The sequence below is a fragment of the Spinacia oleracea genome, chromosome 2 (genome assembly GCF_020520425.1).
Source record: "Spinacia oleracea cultivar Varoflay chromosome 2, BTI_SOV_V1, whole genome shotgun sequence".
Classification (NCBI taxonomy): domain Eukaryota; kingdom Viridiplantae; phylum Streptophyta; class Magnoliopsida; order Caryophyllales; family Amaranthaceae; genus Spinacia; species Spinacia oleracea.
Genome location: NC_079488.1, coordinates 36,406,396 through 36,418,935, shown reverse-complemented (window position 1 = coordinate 36,418,935; position 12,540 = coordinate 36,406,396). Strand labels below are relative to the sequence as shown.

The 12,540-nt window shown below is 36.0% G+C and overlaps 1 protein-coding gene and 1 long non-coding RNA gene across 2 annotated transcripts; both read left to right on the top strand.

Annotated features, from left to right (window-relative positions):
• Positions 1-3,541: 3,541 nt before the first annotated feature.
• Positions 3,542-6,150, top strand: LOC130466881 (uncharacterized). The gene is made up of 3 exons (XR_008927027.1): positions 3,542-4,502; positions 5,090-5,197; positions 6,069-6,150. It is a non-coding gene; the product is annotated as an uncharacterized lncRNA (long non-coding RNA).
• Positions 6,151-6,322: 172 nt separating this feature from the next.
• LOC130466880 (protein DETOXIFICATION 45, chloroplastic-like) lies at positions 6,323-9,886 on the top strand. The gene is made up of 4 exons (XM_056835446.1): positions 6,323-6,414; positions 6,495-6,595; positions 6,801-6,964; positions 9,574-9,886. Exons 1-4 carry the CDS (start codon positions 6,374-6,376, stop codon positions 9,682-9,684), a joined length of 417 nt encoding a protein of 138 aa, XP_056691424.1. The 5' UTR covers positions 6,323-6,373; the 3' UTR covers positions 9,685-9,886.
• The last annotated feature ends 2,654 nt before the right edge of the window (positions 9,887-12,540 follow it).

The window sequence follows — 12,540 nt, the reverse complement described above, 5'->3', positions numbered from 1 at the left end:
ATGCATGTTGGGTTGAAGATCGTTGAAAAAATGAAGGAGGTCTCTTCATAATTTCTGAATTTGCAGAAGGTCAGTTAATGTTACAACTCAAGCAAACCAATTCATAATTTCATTGAATGGGTTTTACCATTTTAATATACTTGGTTGAATTAGTTTAGATACAATAAATGAATTGTGACAACAAAAACATACATGGTTTATAATTAGTTGTCTACTTTATTGTCAAATTTCTATTAGAGCACGGAGGAAAGTAATAAACAATCAAAGATTGTGCAAACTGAGTCTTTGGCAACGTTGTGATTGGAAATCTATACTGTTTTGTTGTTATAGGGATGTAGTAGTAGAGTTTCTATGAGTAGTTTGCTTTTCTTGTATTATCAACTTATTATTGCCTTATGAGTGCCTACTGACGACAATTTATACATTCAGATCCATTAAAAATTTATAACTTGCTTTATAGTTATATGTCTTGTAAGCTCTTATTTTGGTTCTCATTTGAAAATATTCTGGAGAAATCTAGATTTGTAAAGCTTAGCTCTCATAATTAAGTGCCATGATCATGGAAATGCACGCATTGTAGTGACTGGAGGTCATGGTTTATAAAGTTCCGGGAACTTCTAGATGATGGAGAAGCTGGCTGAGAAACTTGATATAAATGCAGAAGTCTGGTAATAATTATAATGAAAGTTGGTGTTTGAGGTTTAAAAAGTTCTGGGAACTTCAAGATGATCGAGAAGCTTGCTAATAAACTTGATGAAGCAGGTAGTATAAAACATTTATTCAACATAACTGCATAAGTACAATAACTATTATATATAGAGATAGTAATTTTGGTGTCACGTGCTTTAATCGAGTATAATACATACTTATCCCATTTTTAATTTGTTTTCCCTCTTGAGTTCAGTACTTGACTATACCATGTTTTCTGCCTTTTTTAGTTGGCTTTTTACGTGTTGTTGTTGTTGCAGGATACATATCCAATGAACTACAAACGTAATGCCTCTAATTGTGCTTGTATATTGCTTGATCTAAATTATGTTTATATGGTCTACCTATTCCATTACTCCTCTGTTAAATCTTCCAGATTCACTTTGAAAGGGTGTAGCAGCTATTTATAACCAAAATAATTTAAAATTCATATACATCTTGTCTTTGTAAGGACATCTAAGGTTGATATGACTACCTATGTCACGGGATTAGGTAATAAGTGTAGTACCTGGAACTCAATACATCCGAGTTTCCAATTAAAAAAGGTCACTAAAATAATTCCTTAAAACAAACTCATTTATATATCTATTAAGTTTCTTACCTTGCAAAAGTGAGAAAGCTACATTTAAAGTTTTTATTTTATTTTTTTGTCGCCAAATCAACACAAACTCTATTTTTGGTCCATGCTTGTCTACTCGATAGTTTACCAATGAACAAAGTGTACAAGTTAATATGAAATGCTCAATTCCAGTTGGAGATTGTTTTGACTCATCTTTCTGAGTTGTTTTCTTTTCATCTTTGTATTACATTCTATTGTTGGTATATGCATGCAGTCAGTCACACTTTTGCATCTTGGTAGGAAATTTTGTTGTATATTTATTGAATATTTGGCTTACTCTTTGCTTTCATCTTTTTTTTTTGTAGTTTGAAACCAAGTGTGATTTCGGTAATAGTCATGAGATGAATGATCCCCTAGGTGCTCGCTCGTGCCCGTTTGGTCTAATGCTTGTTGTGAAGAGCATCTCTGATATTGAAGTACAAGATGCCTTGCTCTTTATTAACAACCTTTTGTTTTTTTTTACTCAAGGGCTTGTGCCCACATTAGTAATATGCATTATTGTCGTTTAGGATCTTGTCATAGTTATGCAGACCTTAAAGTTTTTTTTTCTACTTTTTTTATTTTATTTTTTTGGAGAATGCATTTGATGTAATGTGAGATTTTTTTTGTTAATAGTATGAATTATTATGAAATTTCCAAAAAGGTTTAATGCTAATTTTTTTTGCCTAAAATATGTCTCGCATATGCTGCTATTAAAAAAATTACGAACAGAGACCAGTAGGAATAAAAAATTTCTCTCACGTTTAATAATAATAAAATAAATAAAAAATATCAAAGAGGCCTCTTATTTTAAATATGGGGTCTGAATTTGTTAAAAAAAAAATTTAAGAAAAATGAAAAGAGACCCCCTTTCTTATATATGGGGTCTCCACTTATTTAAAAACAGACCCTATATCTTGAATGAGGGATCTCTTCCCCTTCTAATTTTTTTTCCATAAGGCTTACATAAGAGACCTCTTTTCTTATCTAGCAGGTCTCTTGTTTCTTACAAAGAAACCTCCTCTTGACGAGGGGGTCTCTTTATCAAAGAGACCTGTGAGATAGAGACCTCCTTAGAAGAGGTCTCTTAGGCCATTTTGGAAGGATCTCTTTGCCCATTTTTGTAGTAGTGTCTGCTACAGCTGCTGCTAATGAAGTCATCTTGAATAGGATTTTGAGAGGAGGAGTCTGAGTACCTAATTAGGACATGATTTTGAACTTTAGAACTTGAACTCCCCGACACATGATATGATATGCATGCAATAAATGAGACCTAGACTTGACTCTAAGTATCACTCCGAAGATTCGGGTTTTTTGGATTTTGTACTTGTATCCGGGATTTGCAACCCGTCGGAAATGATTGAGAGGATCCTTCATTCTTTTGTGAAAGTTGGCTCTTGTACTAGAACTTGGAAAAGGAATATTCCGACCTATTGAAAATTGGACTTATTTGAAGGGGATTTCAACCCGCTCGAGAATTTGGAAATTGGATTTGTACTAGGAAATTGAATTTTGTATTATTTCAAAGATATTTCAACCCGCCAATATTTCAGGGGGATTTCAACCCATTGGACTTTGAATATTTGAAGGGAATTTCAACCGGATTAAAAGGGAATTGATTTTGTATTATTTAAAGGGAATTTCAACCCGTCAAATTTTTTAGGGGAGTTTCAACCCATTGGACTTGGAATATTTGAAGGGAATTTCAACCCGCTTGAAAATTGGAATTTGTATTATTTCAGGGGAGTTTCAACCCGTTGAATGGAATCTCGAACTTGTATTATTTCTGGGGAGTTTCAACCCGTTGGAAATATTTGGAATGGGGTTTGTATTATTTTAGGGGATTCTCAACCCGTCAATATTTTAGGGGAATCTCAACCCATTGGAATTGGAATATTTGAAGGGAATTTCAACCCATCGGAATTTGTATTATTTCAGGGGATTTTCAACCCGTATGTAGAATATGGAATTTGAATTTGACTCGAATCTTGAACTTTGAAATGGAAAAGGACGCATTTTGTATGTAGAACATGAAGCTTCGTATTTGGAAAATCCGCATTATGTCGCCGTGGATTTGAGACATTGAATTTGGGAACTTGAAAGTCCGGCATTATGCCGTCTTGGACTTGGAGTGTAGGATGTGAGATTTGAAGGTTTGAAATTTTGGAACTTCGAGCTTGAGGTTTGAAATATGGAAAAAAAATCGGCATTACGACGGCATGAATTTCACTAGTAGAAAAAACCCCTGTTGCAACCCCCTTGTTGCAGCGTACATGTGTTAATACGCTTCAACAACCAGTCGGTCAACGCGGGTCAAACCCTTTAAAGGGTTATTGCAGCGTACAATTTAATTGTTCCCTGCAAAAAAGTTTGTTGCAGCGTACATTTTAAAAGCCCGCTGCAATAGCTCGTTTTTGTTGCAGCGTACTTGTTAAAGCCCCCTGCAATAACCCGGGTAAAAAAAATTTCGCTGCAATATTCGTTGAAACTAATTCAAAACAAATTAAGCATCTCTCACTCTCAACTCCCTTCTTCTCCCTTAACTTTCCCTGCGTCATCCCCTCAAAAAAAAACCCTTTCTCTTCTTCGGTGGTTCTAGCCTCCTCGCCAGAGGCCACCTATTAGCTTGCTCGGCCGTTGGTTCCAAGGAAAAACTTAGCTTGCTCGCGCCGGTGGTTTCAAGAAAGAAAGTTGCTCGCGTCCTATTTTCCGTCAACCTCTTCGCCGCGGCTACCTGTCCCCTCTTTTAGGTTTGCTCGATTCGTTTACCTGATTTTTGTTTTAAGAATTAGGGTTTTAAAAATCAGATCCTAAAGTGACGCGCCAAATTTAGAAGCGAGAGAGAAAGAGATTTAATGGAAAAGGGAATTGGGGAAGAAAAGGGTTTGGGTTGGCGCAGAGATGCCCATCGTCTAACTCGAATAAATGCACATGAATTCGACACCGGGAAGAAATCCAGGTACAGTTTTTATCATCATTCTGCCTTTTGATTTCGATTCCAATTTCACAACTAGGTTTTGGTATTGTAGATGTCGAGTTGCAATTTCTAATCAATTGGAATTGCGGAACTTGATTTTGGTGGATTCATACATTTAATTTTTTTTGTTTGTTTGAGTCCTATTCTTGATGTGCGGAAAAGGAAGGCGGTTCGATTGAGCAAAGATGTCGACTCCAAACGTCGCCAAATTAACAATGGGTAAAATTTTCTCTTAAGCACCTTAATTTATGCACAATTTCAGTTTTCTTTGTTGTTGTTGTTGTTGCTGCGAATTTGAACATCATTAACTGGGTTTTTCCATTAAGTAATGATAAAGTGTGAGCTACTGTATAATTGAGTTGGTTATGTTTGTGAATTTGTTTGTTTTGATTGAATTTAAAGCCTTTTATGTGGGGGGGATTGGCAAAGGAACCATGGGTCAGCTTTTAATTGGGGATTCAGTTCATAGATTCGATTGTATGGTTTGGTTAATAGAGGATCTCATTTTCATGTGTTATTTTTCCTATGCTAAGAAACTCCTGAGCAAAGATAATTACATGTTGCAACCAGTTACTGTGTAGAAAAGCAAGGAATTCTGGAAATCAAATATATAAAAAAAATTTGTAATTGGTTCCATTAGATAGTTGGATTTCATTGTTCTGCATTCTAATGCCAATCTTTTCCTCCATTTATGTGATATTTTTGTTTATTTGGTAGTCTGTGTATCATGAATGTAATCATTGTTTATTAAAAGACGACTAGTAATTTGATTTCTTCCACAAGTATATTTGGTGTGGTCTTATTAGATGTGGGATTGGATAATGAAACATGAGCCGGTGGTTTCAAGAAAGAAAGTTGCTCGCGTCCTATTTTCCGTCAACCTCTTCGCCGCGGCTACCTGTCCCCTCTTTTAGGTTTGCTCGATTCGTTTACCTGATTTTTGTTTTAAGAATTAGGGTTTTTCAATTCGTTTTTAGGGTTCTTTGCGTTTGTTCAATTCTTTTTTAGGGTTTGTTCAATTCGTTTCTTCAATTCATTTTTTCAATTCGTTTTTAGGGTTCAATTCGTTTGTTCAATTCGTTTTTAGGGTTTGTTCAATTTGTTTTTACGGTTTGTTTAATTTGTTTGTTCAATTCGTTTGTCCAGTCACTGTAGCTAGGCCTAACATGGTAGGAGTATGTGAGAGACACTGACAAAATAAATCAATGTAACAATGCAACTATTTTCTATGCGCATCCTCTGCTAGATTTTCCTGTATATAGACTTAGTGAGGTAGTGTACAGTTGTTGTCACTGACTCATTGGTTTGGCTTAACTTCCCTTGCTTTATTCCAAATCATGTTTTGATGACGAGTTCTGGTCTTCCCGTTATGATTATATTTTGGCCTTCATCTCTGTTCCACATTACAAGCTTTTTGCTTAAAAGACATCCTAATTTGAAAGTGTAACAATTTTTTTCATGAAAGTACTATTCTTAGAGGTCGTACCCAGTTATTCTCATAAAGTTGTGAGATCTCGGTAGAGTCCAAGAAGTCAATGATCTCTTTGCAACTACCATTTTTCCATATGATATGTAAGGTCGGTTATTAGTTTGTTGTAGTGTAGATTCCGGGTGATAATCATTCTTGCTTGTGAGTATAATTTTTAGGTCAGCATAGCTTCTTCATCCCTGAAAATAAATCATTCGTGATAGCCTCAATCTCAAAATAGTATAATCCCCCCCCCCATTTGTATATATGTTTTAAGTTTTTAACAGAAGATTGATTAGTTAATTCGGCTTTGGTAGGCTGTCGTTCATAGAGCTAAGAACTCAAAATATTCAGCTGATGAGGATATGGAGGAGACAGATGTTAAAGATCCAAATTTAAAGTAATCTCTGGAGTCTGCTACTTCTTAGATTAGCCAGCTAGCTCTTTCTAATAGTCCTACTGGTAAATCTTCACTGAATTCTATTGTGGGATCAGATACGGCCAATGCAGGTGTAGATATTGACTTTTTGACTTTTTATGTCTGTACATTGATGATCTGCATGCAGGTGTTGCCAATCTTGCAGCTGTTTTTCTGTTCCCGCTTTTCATAAATTATTTTCAGATGGGTGTCACTGGAGCAGCCACTGCCACCGTTGTGTCTCAGTATGCACTTTCTTCCTGAAGTCTGTTAGTCGGCTTTCTTTTAACTATATTGGTAATCATGCTGCTTGTTTGTGCTCCAGATACATAGGTAGCTTCTTGATGATTTGGTTTCTTAGCAAGAGAGTAATATTATTACCTCCAAAATTTGGAGATCTGAAGTTTGGGGTCTATTTAAAATCTGGTGAGTGTCAGAGAAATGTTTATGGTTATTTTCTGTTTTTGATTCTTTATCCAACACATTGATTTTAATAACCTTCTACTTAATAATCACCATTACAAACTTCTTAAATTAGTCTGCTTAAGTGGCCATTGTTTGTACCTACTTAAAGTGTTACTCGTACATGTTTGGATTGCCGTCTGTTTCCTTATGTTTACCTTTTTTCCAGGTGGATTTCTGATTGGAAGAACTGTGGCTGTTTTGATAACTATGACGATTGGGACCTCGATGGCTGCTCGTCAAGGTCCTCTAGCTATGGCTGCTCATGAAATCTGTATGCAAGTGTGGTTGGCTGTCTCTCTTTTAACTGATGGATTGGCCGCATCTGGTCAGGTATGAGCTTTCATCTAACTAGGAGGTTCGATATCCAGGCTATAGGTTTTTCAGGCATCTAGACTACCTCTATTCTACAGTGCTTGTCCATTATGATTTATGATTATCACAAAAGTTGAAGATTGTGAATAATGTGTGGGTTTTAACCAAATAGGAAAAGCTTCTTGGATTAATAAGCATTTGTTGTTGTCCAAAGATCCTGATTTGTGAACAATAAACCAAATAGGAAAAGCTACATATTTTCTCAGAGTATTACACTTATTACATGTTTAATATGAATAGTTTTAACTTTCTAACACTCATTCCAATCTACTTATGCAAATTTAAGGCTTGTTTGGTCGTTATAGGTCATATTAGGCTAAAATGAGGCTTTTTTGCTCCCAAATATGAAATAAAGAACCTTAGGACTCATTTTAAACATATTAAATGTTTTATATGATTAGTTTTAACTTTACAAGACTTAATCCAATCTATTTATGCACATTCATGACTTCTTTGGCCGTTATAGGTCATATTTAGGCTAAAATGACATTTTCGCTCCCAACTTTGATCTAACGAACTTAAAAACTAATTTCAAACTTATTACATGATTCATATGATTATTTTTAACTTTTTAAGACTCAATCCTATCTATTATGCACATTTGAGACTTGTTTGGTCGTTATAGGTCCCAACTATGAACCAAAGAACCTAAGGACTCATTTTAAACTTACTAAATGTTTTATATGCTTATTTTTAACTTTCTAGGACTCATTCCAATCCATTTATGCACATTTAAGGCTCATTGTGTCGTTATGGGTCATATTTAGGCTAAAATGACATTTTCGCTCCCAACTTTGAACTTAAGAACCTAATGACTCATTTTAAACTTATTATATGATAAATATGCTTAGTTTTAAGTTTCTAAGACTTATTCTAATCTACTTATACCCATTTAATGCTTGTTTGATCGTTATAGGTCATATTTAGGATAAAATAAGGCATTTTCGATCCCAACTTTAAAATAAAGAACCTAAGGACTTATTTTAAACTTATTACATGTTTAATATGCTTAGTTTTAAGTTTCTAAGACTTATTCTAACTACTTATACACATTTAAGGCTTGTTTGGTCGTTATATGACATATTTAGGCTAAAATGACATTTTCGCTCCCAACTATGAACCAAAGAACCTAAGGACTCATTTTAAACTTACTAAATGTTTTATATGCTTATTTTTAACTTTCTAGGACTCATTCCAATCCATTTATGCACATTTAAGGCTCATTGTGTCGTTTTAGGTCATATTTAGGCTAAAATGACATTTTCGCTCCCAACTTTGAACTTAAGAACCTAAGGACTCATTTTTAAATTATTATATGATTAATAAGCTTAGTTTTGAGTTTCTAGGACTTATTCTAATCTACTTATACCCATTTAATGCTTGTTTGATCGTTCTAGGTCATATCTAGGCTAAAATAAGGCATTTTTGCTCCCAACTTTAAAATAAAGAACCTAAGGACTCATTTAAAACTTATTACATGTTTAATATGCATAATTTTAACGATCTAAGACTCGTTCCAATCTATTTATGCACCTATAGGCTCATTGGGTCGTTATAGGTCATATTTAGGCTAAAATGAGCATTTTCTCTCCCAAATTTGAAATAAAGAACCTAAGGACTCATTTTAAACCTTTTAAATGATTAATATACTTAGCTTTAAGTTTCCAAGACTCGTTCCAATCTATTTATGCACATTTAAGGTTCATTGGGTCGTTATAGGTCTTATTTAGGCTGGATTGACATTTTCGCTCCCAACTTTGAACTAAAGAACCTAATGACTCATTTTAAACTTTTTACATGTTTAATATGCATAGTTTTAACTTTCTAAGACTCATTCGAATCTATTAATGCACATTTAAGGCTCATTGGTTCGTTATAGGTCATATTTAGGCTAAAATGATATTTTCGCTCCCAAATTTGAACTCAAGAACCTAAGGACTTATTTTAAACTTTGTACATGATTAATATGCTTAGTTTGAAGTTTCCAAGACTTATTCCAATCTATTTATGCACATTTAAGGTTTGTTTGGTCGTTATTGGCCATATTTAGGCTAAAATGAGTATTTTCTCTCCCAAATTTGAAATAAAGAACCTAAGGACTCATTTTAAACCTTTTAAATGATTAATATACTTAGCTTTAAGTTTCCAAGACTCGTTCCAATCTATTTATGCACATTTAAGGTTCATTGGGTCGTTATAGGTCTTATTTAGGCTGGATTGACATTTTCGCTCCCAACTTTGAACTAAAGAACCTAATGACTCATTTTAAACTTTTTACATGTTTAATATGCATAGTTTTAACTTTCTAAGACTCATTCCAATCTATTTACGCACATTTAAGGCGCATTGGGTCGTTATAGGTTTTATTTAGGCTAAAATGACATTTTCGCTCCCAAATTTGAGCTACATAACCTAAGAATTCATTTTATACCTTTTACATGATTAATATGCTTAGCTTTAAGTTTCCAAGACTATTAGGACATTGTTATTAGTTGCTTGAATGTTAAAGTGTGATATTTAATTTGAATTTAATCTAATGCTTAGTTGAAATTTCTGTTTTTGTAAAGGTCTACACTCCGAGGAATGCGCCTATACTAGTGAGGAAATTGATGTGGTTCGTGAGCAACGGGCTAAGTGTTTTACCCGCAAGTATTTACTATTGGCTTGAGCGCGCTTGATCGAGGTGGTTTAGTTGTTATAGAACAATCGTTTCCATTAAAATGTATGCGTACATTGAAATTGGAACGTATATTTGAATGTAGTACGTGCACTTTGGTTTTGGGATATATATATATGTATACAAAACACCAGTTATTATTTTTTATATTTGTTCTACAGGTTGCGATATTTTATTTATTGTTGTTGACAGGTTCCTATATTTGGTGCAAGACACCCTAGGTATAGATAAATAAAACTAAAATTTTCCCGCCAAAAGCACAGCTTTGTTGCAGGGGGCATATACTTGTTCGCTGCAACAAGTGTGTAAAATTAGGCAAAAATCAAGACTTGTTGCAGCGTACAAAATGATGTACGCTGCAACAGACTGGTTTGTTGCAGCGGGCTTTTATTTGTACGCTGCAACAAACTGGTTTGTTGCAGCGTACAAATAAAAGCCCGCTGCAACAAACCAGTCTGTTGCAGCGTACATCATTTTGTACGCTGCAACAAGTCTTGAATTTTGCCTAATTTTACACACTTGTTGCAGCGTACATGCAAATGTACGCTGCAAAAAAGTACTTTTCGCAGCGTACATTGTACGCTGCAACAAGTCAATACTTGTTGCAGGCCCCCCAGTTGCAGCATACGATGTACGCTGCAACAGGGGTCTAAAAGCCCGCTGCAACAAGGGTTTTTTCTACTAGTGTTTGGAATTTGAAGTTTTGAGTATAGGACTCAAAATTCGAAAGATTGACATGGAATTTGAGGTTTGAAAGTTGGAGTTGAAAAGTTGGCATTACGCCGGTCATGAACTTTGGCATTTGAACTTTGGCATTTGAACTTTGAGGTTTTGAGACTTGGAATTGGCAACTTGACTTCGATGCTTGAAGACTTGAATGTTTGAAATAGGAAATCCGGCATGACGCCGTTGGATTTGTGGTTTTTGACTTTGGAGTTTGAAGCTTGAAATTTGGATTAGAAAATCCGGCATTAAGGCGCCGTTGGATTGAGTCTTGACTTGAAACTTGAAACTCGAAATTGGGACTAGAAAATCCGGCATTATGATTGTAGACACCTACTTTTGTCCCCATTCCCGCAAGGGAAAGGTTCGATGATGAAAGCGTAAATCTCCACTTGACAACGCATCTCCTATAAAATAAACGAATCTCGATTCCCCATTTCATTTAACCCGAAACCTGCTATTTATGGAAACCTGCTAAAAATAGTAACTGCCGTAAAAGGTAGCGTCTAAAAGTGGCAAATCATAAAAGATAGAAACCTGTCAGAATTAGGTGTTGCATTCCAACATAAATCCTAAATGAGATAGAAAATCGCGAGAATCCTATTCCTAATAGGATTCGGAAATAGGAGTCACGTATTAATTAAAATCCTAACGAACCTAGAGTTCGTAATGGGCCTAGACGCATTCCGTCATAAAATTGATACGCGCTAAAAGACTCGAATTAATCTCAAACTCTACGGATTTTAGGAATCCGAATCTGACTAAACAAAACTGCCCAGACCCTATTTTCAACGCCTGGCTCTGGGCGCTGAAATACCTGGGTACGTCTCTTTTCCTAATTCTTTGTGGATTAGAACTCTGCAATTCTATCTTTCCACGAACTCTTCCCTATAAATAGGCCCCTAGTTTCGACGTGAAAGGACACAACAACACATAATTATATTCTGAGGATTGACTCCAACCCTTAGCCTAAGCCTCTCGCTGCGAAATTGTTCACGCGTTCTGTCGCAATTGATCCATAAATCGAATAGAACGTATCCTGTCCCATAATTGAGATTCGTTAAATAAAAAGGAGAAATAGCAAAGTCAAAGTGGTTAGTTTTCTGAGAACCGTGACGCACCTCTCAAGGGTGCATCGTAATGTGTCCCTTTTCGATGATTTAACTGCTTTCCTCGCCCTTTTTATGAACTGTTAAACTAACCTAATCCGATTGTTCTATCACGCCTAACAAATATAATATTTTTTGGGAAATCGGATTATCATGCTAGGTCCCTTAATGCTATTTAAATCAGATAATCACGATCGAATTAGTATTATGTGTTGCATATTGCTAAAATCAACTTAGATTAGTTTAATAGTTAACGCATGTCCCTTCAATTATTTATGCTGAGCTAGTAAGGATATCCTGCCTCTGGAGTTATCGACGAGCGAAGTACTCCTCTCGGTAGTTACAGTCCCCCGAACCCTCAATCTCTACCTTGCGGGTGTATATTGAGAGATCCCCACACCAGGGTTCACAAGGGAACCTACGGCCGTCGTGGTCAAACATAATTGCACTCCCTTTATGTCACGATAACCGGGTTATGTCAGTTTTTCTCATTGTCGTTAAAAACTGAATGGCGACTCCTATATTACTAGTCAATTGGATGTATACTCACAGGAAATCCAATTACACTTGATTGAATAAAAAGAATCGTCACACCCACGAGGGACGAGGTCACGCATTAGCCTCGCGCTTTTTCGACCCCCTCACAGTGGCGACTCCACTGGGGAAAGTGAAGGAAATACTCGTGCTTGTAGGTAATCAAAATAGCCGAAGGGTGAAACGATCCTACCCCGCGTTTATTTCCCCATCAAGTTGGGACGACCTGAAAATCAGCATATTAATGTGAACAGGAAGAACATCATAACGAATCTCGGCTCCCTCGGGAGTTGGGACTAAGGAGACCTTTTTTCGCCAATAGGGGGGTGCATACGCCGCGCATGTTTCCCACTCGGTACTTGTGCAGGTAGTACACCTATCCCGAACCCAATCGCTCGCCCATTAGGTCCCTCTCGCCTGCATGCCCCCTTGGCTTGCACTTGCGGGTTGGCCTCTTGAGCGAAATTCGTCTGTTGAAGACACTACCTCGA